This window comes from Saimiri boliviensis, chromosome 12 (assembly GCF_048565385.1).
Source record: "Saimiri boliviensis isolate mSaiBol1 chromosome 12, mSaiBol1.pri, whole genome shotgun sequence".
Lineage (NCBI taxonomy): Eukaryota > Metazoa > Chordata > Mammalia > Primates > Cebidae > Saimiri > Saimiri boliviensis.
Genome location: NC_133460.1, coordinates 16,721,293 through 16,734,801, shown reverse-complemented (window position 1 = coordinate 16,734,801; position 13,509 = coordinate 16,721,293). Strand labels below are relative to the sequence as shown.

Below are 13,509 nucleotides of genomic sequence, written 5' to 3'. Positions count from 1 at the left end.
TCCCACCTCAGCCTCCCAAAGTGCTGGAATTATAGGTGTGAGTCACCCTACCTGGCCACAATCCCTTACTTTCTACCTTCATGCAAAATCTCTTCCATTTGTCAACCAAATTTAAGGGCCACCTCTAACAAGCTGGAGTGGAAAAAGCTGGGAGTCTAACAGATTCCCAGGAAAAAAAAGGTGGGGAGTGAAATTGTACTTACTGGGCTTAACAGACTCCAAAGGGACATATACTTGAGCCAGAGGTGTATTCTGTGAAGACGGGGAAGGAGCCAATGGGCCAGCCTCCCAGGACCAACCTGGAGAGGACTTAGTACCTGGAGGCACTTCCTTTGGGATACTTTTCTGTGAAACATAATTCCTACAAAGAAAAAAAAAAATACCAAAGACTAGCAAAAAATTGTAGCAATTTCTTGGAATTTGTGTTAGGCTTACTAAAGAACAACGAAAAATACACACACACACACAGAGTTAGATGTTATATGACTTTTGTCAAGCAATCAAACTCCTACCTCAGCTTCCTCATCTGTTAAGTGGGAAAAAAAGAAGTAATTTACCTCCTCGGGCTATAATAAGAATCAAATGAGATGATGTATGAAAAGCACTTAGAGGCCACGTGCAGTGGCTCATGCCTGTTAATCCCAGCACTTTGGGAGGCTGAGGCAGGTGGATCATTTGAGGTCAGGAGTTCAAGACGAGCCTGGCCAACATGGTGAAACCCTGTCTCTTTACTAATAAAGTACTAGAAAAAAGAAAAGAAAAGAAAAGAAAATTAGCTGGGTGGTTGTGGCATGCACCTGTAATCCCAGTGAGGCAAGAGAATCACTTGAACCCGGGAGGTGGAGTTTGCAGTGAGCCGAGATTGTGCCACTGCACTCTAGCCTGGGCAACGAAGCAAGACTCCATCTCAAAAAAAAAAAAAAGAGAAAAGAAAAGCACTTCAAGTGTCCACACATAATAAAAGCTCAATAAACTAGAGCCTTTGTTATAAAGGTTGTTCATGTTACACCTGTCGGGCAGTCTCTGACAACCTCAGTCAGGTTGTTTTCCATGTGTGATCACAGAGGGACATACGCCAGGCAGATGATACACAAATTACACCAGCTACCATGCATTTCATGATTTTGTCCATTTGGGACACAAACTGAAAACATTTTTGAAAACTAAAATCATGAGAGAAGAAAAAACCCACCCTGTCCAAGTGGCTGAAAAAAAGACGACTGTAAGAACTGACCGCTGGGTGGCAAATGGGAACGAACTCCTGGCACATCCCACTCCTGCCAGAGCCTAGTGGTTTCTATCAGAAACGTGGGCATTTCAGGCTGTCTGGGTGAAGACAAACTACTTTTCCAGAGGCAAAGGGACAGGATCTATGAAAATGTTTTTACATTCACACCATAGACAACCTCTCCCTTCAGGGATCTGTACTATAAGGCACTCCCCCAAGCACCTCCAAACAGGAAATTACGTAAATGTCCACAAAAGGGAAATGATCATATACACCCATGCAATGAATTATAATGTAGCTATTAAGAAGATCAAGGCATATTTATAAAAACTGTTATGGAAATGCATCACAGTCATAATCTGATATGAAAAGGTCATGCTGGAGTGCAGTTTGTAAATTAAGATCCTGTTTGTGTAATAAGCCACAGGAATGTACCATTATATGTACAGGAAAAAAAAAGCAAAGAAGGAACATTCAAGATTGTTTTTAGGGGGTGGTACTTTGCGCTTTGTTGTGTATTTCTCTATGGATCAAATTTTGCTTAACTTCACTTACATGGTTATTAGAAGGGAAAAACAAAACAAACAGCAAAGCCAGGCACAGTGGCTCAAGCCTGTAATCCCAGCACTTTGGGAGGCCGAGGCGGGTGGATCACGAGGTCAAGAGATAGAGACCATCCTGGTCAACATGGTGAAACCCCGTCTCTACTAAAAATACAAAAAATTAGCTGGGCATGGTGGCACGTGCCTGTAATCCCAGCTACTCAGGAGGCTGAGGCAGGAGAATTTCCTGAACCCAGGAGGTGGAGGTTGCAGTGAGCCGAGATCGCGCCATTGCACTCCAGCCTGGGTAACAAGAGTGAAACTCCATCTCAAAAAAAAAAAAAGAAAAAAAAAAAAAACAGCAAAAACCTCATGTTCTACTAGTCTCAGCCCTTAAATAACCCCCTTTTCAGATGTCTTGGCCAAAGCAGGTATTTTCCTATGACTTAGGAAAGGGAGTGAAATGAGAAAACGGAAGCAGCACATTACACTTTTTTTGAGGCCAGGCACAGTGGCTCACACCTGCAATACCAGCACTTCGGGAGGCTGAGGCGGGTGGATCACGAGGTCAGGAGATCAAGACCATCCTGGCCAACATGGTGAAACTCCACCTCTACAAAAAATATAAAAATTCACAAGGCGTGGTATCTTATGCCTGTAGTCTCAGCTACTCAGGAGGCTGAGGCAGGAGAATCACTTGAACCCACGAGGCGGAGGCTGCAGTGAACCGAGATTGTGCCACAGTGCTCGAGCCTGGGCAACAGAGCGAGACCCTGTCTCAAAAAAAGTTTCGTATTTTTTTAAGACAGCCTGGACAGCAGAAAAAAAGTTTTGTTTTTTTTCACTCTGCTGTCCAGGCTAGAATGCAGTGGCATGGTAATGGCTTACTATAACTTCTGCTTTCCAGGCTCAAGTGATCCTCCCACCTCGGCCTCCCAAGCAGCTGGGACTACAGGCATAAGCTACCACGCCTTGCTAGTTTTTGTATTTTTTGTAGAGATGGGGTTTTGCCATATCACCCAGGCTGGTCTTGAACTCCTGGGCTCAAGCAAACCACCTGCCTTGGCCTCCCAAAGTTCTGAGATCACAGCTATGATATGGCTTGCTACAAATCTTACCTTGAATTATAGCACCCATAATTCCCACATGTTGTGGACCCAGTGGGAGATAACTGAATTATGGAGCCAGTTTCCCCCATACTGTTTTCATGGTAGTGAGTAAGTCTCATGAGATCTGATGGCGTTATAAGGGGAAACTTTTTCGTTTGGCTCTCATTCTCTCTTCTCTGCCGCCACATAAGACATGCCTTTAGGCCAGGCATGGTGGCTCACGCCTGTAATCCTAGCACTTTGGGTGGCCGCGGTGGGCAGATCACAAAGTCAGGAGATCGAAACCAGCCTGGCTAACACAGTAAAACCCGTCTCTACTAAAAAAAAAATACAAAAAATTAACTGGGCGTGGTGGCATGCACCTGTAATCCCAGCAACTCAAATGGCTGAGGCATGAGAATTGCTTGAACTCCGTGGGTAGAGGTTGCAGTGAGCTGAGATCGTGCCACTGCACTCTAGCCTGGGCGACAGAGTGAGACTCAGTCTCAAAAAAAAAAAAAAAAGAAAGCTGTTTCTCCAGGGCAAGAGGTCTCAGCTGTCTTAGAGCACCATTCTCCGGCCCTTGTCCCATGAGAAGGAACTGCACTCAGGAGCCACACTCTCCCACTCCCCTTGCCTATAAGACTCACAGAGGGCCCAGAGCTGGCTGTGGTGAGAGGAGGTCCAGCAAATTCCTGTCTGCAGAAGGGTTCTGAATGCTACCACCTGGCAGCATGCTGGCGGAGGGATTCCTCTTTTCCTCACAGCAATTCTGACCAGCAACCTGTCAAACCAGGAATGGCTAAAATAAGGCCAGGGTATGAATGACCATCAGCCACAGTAAAACCATGGCACAGTTCTCCTGAGCCCACCCAAGGTGCTGTGGCCCAGGCTGGTGACATCTCCTAGGGCAAAAGGGGAAAGAAAGGGCAATATCACATACAGCTCCTGGGCAGACCTTCAGGAAGCAGGAGCCTGGTGCAAACTGTCTCCCCCGGGGGTACCAGCCAGAGAGTATGGATAAGAAAGAAGCTTTGGACCTCCAAGGTCATGATCCCACTGGGACAGTACAGAAGCACCTCTCTGCCCACCAGGCAGTGCTGCCTCACAAGGGCAGGTTTGAGACCTTCCCCTTCTCTCTCCGGGCCCTGGGAAGGGGGTCCTTACCGTGCCTGTAACAGGAGCATCACTGATTCCTGTAAGAAAGGAGCAGAGTGAGATGTACAACAGTAACTGCACCTGCTTCAAGATAGAGCATGATACCACACCCACCGTTTCTAGGATATGCAGAAAGTCTAGACAAATAAGCAACTTACTGAAGGTCACATGACTCATCAATGGCAAATCTGTGACTAATATGCAAGGAGGACCCTCTGAACTGCCCAGAACACCTGATTCCCTTGGCAGTAGGCATGTGCTCCCTGAGGAAACCAGCTCACTCCCCTACTCACAACCAGCCCAACTTCCACAGCAGCAGGCACGTGCTCCCTGACAGCTCACTCCCCCACTACTCAGAACCACCACGATTCCCTCAGCAGCAGACACGTGCTCCCCGACAGCTCACTCCACTACTCACAACCACCCTCAGTCCCTCAGCAGCAGACATGTGCTCCCCGACAGCTCACTCCACTACTCACAACCACCCTCAGTCCCTCAGCAGCAGACATGTGCTCCCCGACAGCTCACTCCACTACTCACAACCACCCTCAGTCCCTCAGCAGCAGACACGTGCTCCCTGACAGCTCACTCCACTACTCACAACCACCCTCAGTCCCTCAGCAGCAGACACGTGCTCCCCGACAGCTCACTCCACTACTCACAACCACCCTCAGTCCCTCAGCAGCAGACACGTGCTACCCGACAGCTCACTCCACTACTCACAACCACCCTCAGCAGTAGGGATGTGCTCCCTGAGGAGACGCGCTCACTCCCCTACTCATACCCAGCCCTATTCCTTCAACAGCAGGCATGTGCTCCCCAAGGGAACCAGCTCACTCCCCTACTGACACCTATCCTGTGCCTGCCCCCACAAGCGCCTGCCCTCACCCAAGGCTGCCAGGTCCTGATGAAGCAAAGATGGCGCCACAGTCCCCGCCTGTGCAGGTCCATTGTCCACCTCCAAGTCAATCAAGGGGCAGGTCTTCATGCAGCCTGCTGGATTCTGAAAGACTAGAAAGCCCAGGGTTAGGAAGAGAAGTCAGTTAGACATGAGAGCAAAGTCTCCACCTAAATTCCATCAGCTTCCCTCAGGCCGCCTCCTCATCAAATATTAACGCCCTCCCTGCCCCTCCAAGAACCTTCCACTCAGCCGACTGTCTTGATACACAAGCTCAGCTGGCATCTGGGACAAGAGGGACACAAGGCCTGCCTTCCTACCCCAGGGATCACAGGCCCTCCTGCAAAGGTCCCATCACCTGGAAGGAGAGCAGACTTGGCCTTCTCCAGCTCAGGCCATTCCAAGGCTTCTGACCACAGCTGATCAGAATCACCTATAGCGCCTGAAAGACACAGCTCTCCAGGCCCAGCTCCAAGCAGTCTTGATTCAGAAGGTCCAAATCAGGGACCTAAGCAGGGGTATTTCAACCAGTGCTCTAGGTGACTGTGATACAGCTGGCCTGGCACTAGGAACCACTGAGGAAGACGATTTCTTTTGTCTCCAGCTCCTGTATGCAACCACTTATGAGAATTCAAACCCAGGCATTGCCTAGACATCTGCTTCAGTGTGTAGTCAAAGCTGGGGTCCAGCCTGGCAGCCAGCTCGTGACGGTTCCTGTGGCTGAGCATGGTGACATGAAACCCACTTACACAGGAATGGGACCAAACAGCGAGTTCTCTTATTTCCATTCCTTAATCCAGAATATGCATAGGACCCACTTCTTTTCTGGGAATTGCAGGCTGCCCCAACGCAGAAGGCAAGGAGAGGCTTTCAAACGTACCTCTAGAGACAGGGATGTCTCCCACTGAGCTGGTCACTGTGTTTCCAAAGGTGACCCGGCCCTCCATCACCTGTTTGTACAGCAGAACTCCTTGGGTGAGGAGGTCATTTGCCTGGAGAATTTCCGCTGAAGAATGAGAGAAGAATCAGAAACCCCTGGTTTGGTGACCAACAATCTCAGTCTCGACCTTTTTTTTGAGACAGAGTCTTGCTTTGTCACCCAGGCTGGAGTGCAGTGGCACGATTTCAGCTCACTGCAACCTCCACTTCCTGGGTTCAAGCAATTCTCCTGCCTCAGCCTCCCAAGTAGCTGGGATTACAGGCACATGCCACCATGCCCAGCCAATTTTTTGTATTTTTAGTAGAGACAGGGTTTCACCATGTTAGCCAGGTTGTTGTCGATCTCTTGACCTTGTGATCTATCTGCCTTGGCCTCCCAAAGTGCTGGGATTACAGGCGTGAGCCACAATCTTAGTCCTTCCTAAGGTTTCCCATAAAACAGCCTTCATATGGCTCAACTACGTACAGTTTATCCACACCTCCTGCCCCCAGATCACGTCATCAGACCCTATCAGGCCCAGTCACTTAACCTCTGAGTCCTAATGTTAGTTCTCAATCCAAAAGAAAGCAAATCTATTCACCTTCCACATCTGTACTGTCCAGAGTAATGGCCAGGAGTAAGCACTTAAATTAAGGCCCTTTCAATAACAAACTTTTAACTTTAACTCAGAACCTGAAGCTGTTTTGTCAATGTGGATACAAATATTAAAAGGATCCCTTAGTATTTAATGCAGTTAAAGTGGTTTTTTTTTTTTTTTTTTTTTAAAGACAGAATAATTGGGACTAGAGGTGCATGCCACCACAGCGAGATAACCATGGGCCTCCTGAACACTATCTACGTTCTGGACTGCCACAGCCCCTCCAACCCTCAAGCTCTTGATCCACTGGCTATAAAAAGAAATATCGGCCAGGGGTGGTAGCTCACACCTGTAATCCCAGCACTCTGGGAGGCTGAGGCGGGCAGATCACCTGAGGTCAGGAGCTCAAGACAAGCCTGGCCAACATGGTGAAACCCAATCTCTACTAAAAATACAAAAAATTAGCCGGGCACGGTGGCAGGCACCTGTAATTCCAGCTACTTGGGAGACTGAGTTGGGAGAACTGCTTGAACCCACGAGACGGAGGTTGCAGTGAGCCGAGATTGCACCATTTCACTCCAGCCTGGGCAACAACAGTGAAACTGTCTCTCAAAATAAAGAAGTATCAGAAATAGAAACATTAACAGCATCAAAGGGGATGCCATGAGCAAAACTGAGACCGACAGAACTCTCAATTCAGAGGCCTATTTTTCACGCAAGAAAAAAAGCAGTATGTGGTTGTCTGTAATCCCAGCACTTTGAGAGGCCAAGCAGGCAAATCACTTGAGCCCAGGAGTTTGGGACCAGCCTGGGCAACGTGGCAAAACTCTGTCTCTACTAAAAATACAAAAATTAGCCAGGTATGGTGGTGCACAAGTGAAGTCGCAGCTACTCAGGAGGCTGAGGCAGGAGAATTGCTTAAACCCAGGAGGTGGAGGTGCAGTGAGCCAAGATCATGCCACTGCACTCCAGCCTGGGCAGCAGAATGAGATGGTCTCCAAAAAAAAAAAAAAAAAATGACTGCAGGGGGCATGCACATGCTATCCATCATTAAGAGACTCAAGAAATATAAACCGAAGTATGGCTTTTCTTTTGAGTCTAATTTACAATTTTTTTTTAAGTTAGCAAGAGATGATTAAGGAAAAATGGTATCAGAGAAATCTGAACACTGACTGAATCTTTGATTACTGTGAAATATCTAGTGGCTGGGCCCAATGACTCACACCTGTAATCCCAGCACTTTGGGAGGGCGAGTGGGGCAGATCACTAGAGGCCAGGAGTTTGAGACCAACTTGGCCAACATGGTGAAACCCCATCTCTACAAAAATACAAAAAGCAGCCAGGCATGTTGGGGCACCTGTAACCCCAGCTACTTGGGAGGCTGAGGCAGGAGAATAGCTTGAATTGGGAGCTGGAGGTTGCACTGAGTCAAGATTGCATCACTGCACTCTAGCCTGGGCAATAGAGAAGACTCCATCTCAAAAAAAAAAAAAAAAAGAAAATGTCTAGAACTTGCTAGGGAATGGGTAGGTACAAAGAGAGGTACAGATGAAACAAGATTAAAAAAATCAACTATGAGCTGGTAATTATTAAAGATGAGTAAAGAATACATAGGATTTATTCAGCTACTCCCCCTCTCATGTTTTGATATTTTCCATAATAAAGAGTTAAAATAACTTTTTAATACTTGTGGACAATTCTCCACCATCCCTATGGATGACCCTTCCATTTCCCATTGGCCTGGCTCTCTCAGGTGACCCACCTGGCCTCTGAAGGTACCAAAAGCTGGTGATCCCTTTGAGATACCACCCCAGCTGTTTCTCTGGCCTGTGATTGGTAAGCTTTTCCTGAAGCCTCCAGTGGGACTTTTCTTTTACCTCTCACATCCCAATCTCCATGGTCAATTTCCACCCCTTTTCAGGCTTTAGACCTGCTGCTGCTTTTTTTTTTATTATTTATTTTTAGATGGAGTTTTACACTGTCACTCAGGCTGAAGTACTGTGGAGTAATCTTGGCTCATTGCAACCTCTGCCTCCCGGGTTCAAGTGATGATTCTCTTGCCTCAGCCTCCCACATAGCTGGGATTAGAGGCACACAACACCACGCCCAGCTAATTTTTTAGTAGAGGCAGGGTTTCACCATGTCAGTCAGGCTGGTCTCAAACTCCTAAGCTCAGGTGATCCACCCACCCTGGCCTCCTAGTGCTGGGATTACAGGCATGAGCCACCATATCCAGCATTTGCTGCTGATTTCTTTTCTTTCTTTTTTTTTTTTTTATATTATTTATTTTGACACAGAGTCTTACTCTGTAGCCCAGGCTAGAGTGCAGTGGCACCTCAGCTCACCGCAACCTCTGCCTCCTGGAATCAAGCAATTCTTCTGCCTCAGCCTCCATAGCAGTTGGTATTACCGGCACCCACTACCACACCTGGCTAATTTTTGTATTTTTGATAGAGACTAAGTTTCACCATGTTGGTCCAGCTGGTCTCGAACTTCTGACCTCGTGATCTGCCTGCCTTGGCCTCCCAAAGTGCTGGGATTACAGGCATGAGCCACTGTGCCTGGCCTTCTGCTGATTTCTTACTGAAGCCTGGATCCTGCTGGACGTCAGCTATGAAGCAACTCAGGCCACACCCTCCCCAAGCCCACGCTCCACAGAACCTTTAGTCCACTCTGTCTTGCTCCTGGCCCAGCAGCATGACAGGAGGGACCGAGTCTGTCTTGCAACTGGGCTGCTAGCTATACCCAGGAAAAGAAAACTTACCAAGTGCATCATCGTCATCAGTGGTGTCACTTGCCAGCCGGAACAGGGTGGGCCTCAGCTTTTCACACCTCTCATATACAACCTGGAAGAGCAGAGCTTGGTTCATGATATACACCCAGGCATCCCACCATGCCCCACTCCAGGGCCCCAGGTGCCTCTGATCAAGCAGGCAGCAGAGTCTGGGGCTTCAGGAGGCCTCCTGTTGGCCCTGACTTCGAGACTGCAGGTTTGAAGTAACATGGCAGAGTTTCAGAAAAAGTTTGGGCTACAAGTGTATGATTTTTGAAAATAAAAGAATCTGACCAGGCACAGTGGCTCACATCAGTAATCCCAGCACACTGGAAGGCCAAGGCAGGCAGATTACCTGAGGTCAGGAATTCAAGACCAGCCTGGTCAACATGGTGAAACCCTGTCTCTACTAAAAATACAAAAATTATCTGGGAGTGCTGGCATCCACCTGTAATCCCAGCTACTCATTTTCCTGAGGCAGGAAAATCACTTAAACCTGGGAGACTGCACTCCAGCCTGGATGACAGAATGAGACTGTTAAAAACAAAACAAAACAAAACAAAACAAAACAAAACCACCCAAAACCTTATTTGCCACATTTTCCAAAGTCAGCTTTCTCCCATATACAGGTAACACATACTGTTTTCTATGGCATCTCTCCTGTTTCTTAGCTGGTTGTCATCCCAGGTGGGGAAGAATTGATGTTGTCTAAAAGCCCAACATGCGACCTTCTAGAGATACTGTGGTACAACCACTCCATGGGAGATGGGTTTTGGGATCCCTTCCTGGCGTGAGCCCAGCAATCCTTCTGAGCACTGCCCCCTCCACCCACAGAGGAAGGTCAGCAAGATCTTCATCCTAACTCTGTCCAATCCCAATCATCGCTGACTGTGCCAGAGACAGATACATGTGCCAAGCTGGCCAGGGATTTTTCTCTTTGGAATTTGGAAAGACAGTAGTTTATTTCTGCTAATTTTGTGAAGTGCAAAGACAACAAAATAAAGGAGTTGTGTGAGGGCTGGCTCTCCTTGCAGAGAAACATAAAAAGAAACATAAAAAACTGGAAGGCAGAGATGGCTGAAACAGATTTGCAGAAGGAGGTGGAGAACAGAGCTCCAAGGGAGACCAGGAGCATGGCTGCCTTGTACCTGGTACAAATAGGCTGTGGTTTCTTAGATATGACAACAAAAGCACCAGCAAGACATTTTTTAAAAAAAAGAAGGCGGCGGCGGCGGCTAGGAGGGGTGGCAATTTGGGAGGCCAAGGCAGGCGGATCACCTGAGGTCAGGAGTTTTGAGAGCAGCCTGGCCAACATGGTGAAACCCTGTCTCTACTAAAAATACAAAAAAAATTAGCTGGGCATGGTGACAGGCACCTACAATCCCAGCTACTTGGGAGGCTGAGGCAGGAGAATCTCCTGAACCTGGGAGGGAGAGACTGCAGTGAGCCAAGATCATGCCACTGCACTCCAGCCTGGGCAACAGAGTGAGACCCTGTTTCAAAAAACAAAACAAACTTTACCGCTTCCAAACATGCTATCAAAATAGTGAAAAGACAGCCCAAAGAATGGGAGAAAACTGTTTGATAAGGAACTTGTACCAGAATATATAAAAATCACTTGTAACTCAAAAATAAAAAGACAATCCAAAAGATGGGCTACGGGTTTGCACAAACAGGCCTTCTAAGGCTGCCAATAAGCATAGGAAATAAGTAAGTCATCAAGAAACAGAAAGTTACAATGAGACAGCACTTCACACCTTCCAGGAGGGCTCCAGTCAAAAAGACAACAGCAAATGCTGGCAGGAGGCAGAGAACTAGAAATGATACATTGTGGCCGGGAATGTAAAATGGCACAGCCACTTTGGAAGACAATAAGGCAGTTCTTCAAAATGTTAAATACGGAGTTGCCCCACTATCCAGCAATTCCATTTCTAGGTAGGTACCCAAGAGAATTTAAAACTTACGTTCACACAAAATCTTGGACAAAGTTCAAAGTCATTATTCCTAATGAATAATTCAAAGGCACTATTTGTAATAGCCAAAAAGCAAGAATAACCCAAATGCCCATCAGCTGATAAATGGAGAAACAACACGTGGCACAGCCACACAATGGAACGCTGTGCAGCCATGAAAAGGAATGGAGCAGTGACGCATGCTACCAGGTAGATGCACCTGCAAACATTAGGCTACATAAAGGAAGGCAGACACGAAAGCCCACGTATTGTGTAACTGCACTTGGACGAAGCATCCAAATAGGCAAATCCAGAGAGACAGAAAGTAGGTCCGTGGTTACCAGGGACTAGGGGAAAGGGCAGTTCGGGAAAGGGGGAATGACTGTTAATGGATACAAGGTTCTTTTTAGGGGTGATTAAGATATTCTGTAACTAAGTGTGATGGTTGCTTTCATGATATGTTAATTATCTCAGTCAGAATGCTATCTAAAAACTAAGATCTCAAGATGCAGAGGAGCTCGAACTCTCATACGCTGCTGTTAGGATTATAAATGGTGCATAAGCTAGAAGATAGCTGAGCCACTTTGTTTCCTAACAAGTTAAATATACACTTAACCTATGACCTAGTAATCCCAGACATTTACCCACAAGAAATGAAAATATATGTTCACACAAAATCCTGTGCACAACTGTTTCTAGCTGCGTGATTCATAACCACCCAGAGCTGGAAACAGGCCAAGGTCCATCAATAGGTACACGCCGTGGTACATCCAGGCGACGGGCCAGTACCCAGCAATAACAAGAAACAAACTACTACTATACACAGCAACGTGAATGGCTCTCCACCGAGACTGAGAAACCAGACAAAAATAAAGAGGGTTATGTACTCCATCATTCCATTTATACAAGAGTCTGGGAGTTGTCGGCCAATCGGAACAAATCAGAACAGAGAGCAAATTAGCAACTGCCTGGGGCTGGGGAAGCAGGGGACAGAGGGAGGACAAAGCAGCATAAGGACATTTTGGGAGGCGTCAGGTATGTTTACCATCTTCACTCTGAGACGGCTTCATGGATGTATACAGGTGAAAGCATTTCGAGTCTACTTTAGTGAACAGGTGCAGCCCCCTGTGTTACACCTGAAGATTACCTGCAGGGCCTCCTGGTCAGGCGGGGCCTGCCCTGGCCTGCGGTACACGCTCAGCATCTCCTGCAGTACCTTCACATGGCTTCGCACTTCCTCCACTGCACTGACCCTCTTGGACACCTTCTCCGATTTTTCTTGCTCCTTTTGGGAAGAAGAAGAGGATGGGAGTGAGGGAGCAGAAACCCTGGCGGAAGCCTCAACAAGGGATGGGAAAGGGTCACTATTGAGAGAGCTCACTCAGGGAAACTGCAAGACGTTATTAAGCGCATGGGAGTGCTCACACAATGGGTGAAAAAAATACTCAAAAGCCCAGAATTCCTGGGGAAGAATATGCACTTTGAGGCCTGCTGACCGTGACCTCCTCCTTTGTGCCATCAGCCTCAAGCCTTCTGAAAAGGAGATTTCTAAACCTGGACTTTGTCTGTACCAATACCTGTTGCTGGGACTGAAGCTGGTGTCTAGGAAATGCTTTGAGCAGCATGGACAAAGGCAGCTGAGAAGTGTGGCAGTGGGATTTCTGCTTCTAATCACCACCTTGCTGCTCTCGAGGGAGCCTATGGCTGTTCCCCAGGGCTCAGGGCTATGTAGGAGTCACTCTTTCTCCCAGGCAACTCTTTCTCCACCCCTCAAAGATAGGTTCATACACACTGTCCTTCAGCCTCTGTAAAATGCTGCTTCTACTGAACCAACTGGAAGAATGCCCACCTCCTTGACCAAATTCTTGATCAACTGGTTTGCAGCCTGAAGGTCCTCGGGGTGGCTGCTTTTCAGAAGCCTCGTCAGAAGCTGGAGAGAGTAAAAAGGAAGAGTAGATGAGACCACAAGTCCCTCAGGCCCAGAGCAGATGCAGCAGCAATAGAAGAGTTAACACTAACAACAACGTACACATTTTACACACACTGTCTCATCGAATGGTCCCAATGACAGTATGATGCAGGCACTCTGTCCCAATATGCCCCTGGTTTTCAATGGGGTAGGGGGCTGGGGGGATTACTTCTCTCAGGGGACATCTGGCCAAGTCTGGAGAAATTTGGTTGTCACAGCTGGAGAGGGGGTGCTACTGGCAGCTGGCAGGTAGAGTCAAGAATGCTGTGTACATCCTACAGTGCACAAGACAGTCCCCAGCAACAGAGAATTCTCTGGCCCAAAAGGGCACTAGGTCTGTAGTTGCCCTGGACCACGTGCTCTAAAATTCAATAGACCCTGGTG

General features: G+C 47.6%; 1 protein-coding gene across 3 annotated transcripts in view; it reads right to left on the bottom strand.

Annotated features, from left to right (window-relative positions):
• Positions 1-13,509, bottom strand: part of GGA2 (golgi associated, gamma adaptin ear containing, ARF binding protein 2) — a 40,565-nt gene that overhangs the window by 7,781 nt on the left and 19,275 nt on the right. For all 3 annotated transcript variants that reach the window (XR_005581762.2, XM_039478118.2, XM_074381921.1), the window contains exons 7-14: positions 13,006-13,086; positions 12,304-12,441; positions 9,196-9,277; positions 5,795-5,920; positions 4,905-5,027; positions 4,026-4,054; positions 3,509-3,642; positions 204-361 (exon numbers count right to left, since the gene is read on the bottom strand). Coding sequence is in view for 2 of the 3 variants with exons in the window: in XM_039478118.2 (XP_039334052.2) it covers positions 204-361; positions 3,509-3,642; positions 4,026-4,054; positions 4,905-5,027; positions 5,795-5,920; positions 9,196-9,277; positions 12,304-12,441; positions 13,006-13,086 (871 nt within the window). In the remaining variant the exon portion in view is untranslated. The remainder of the gene's footprint in view (positions 1-203; positions 362-3,508; positions 3,643-4,025; positions 4,055-4,904; positions 5,028-5,794; positions 5,921-9,195; positions 9,278-12,303; positions 12,442-13,005; positions 13,087-13,509) is intronic.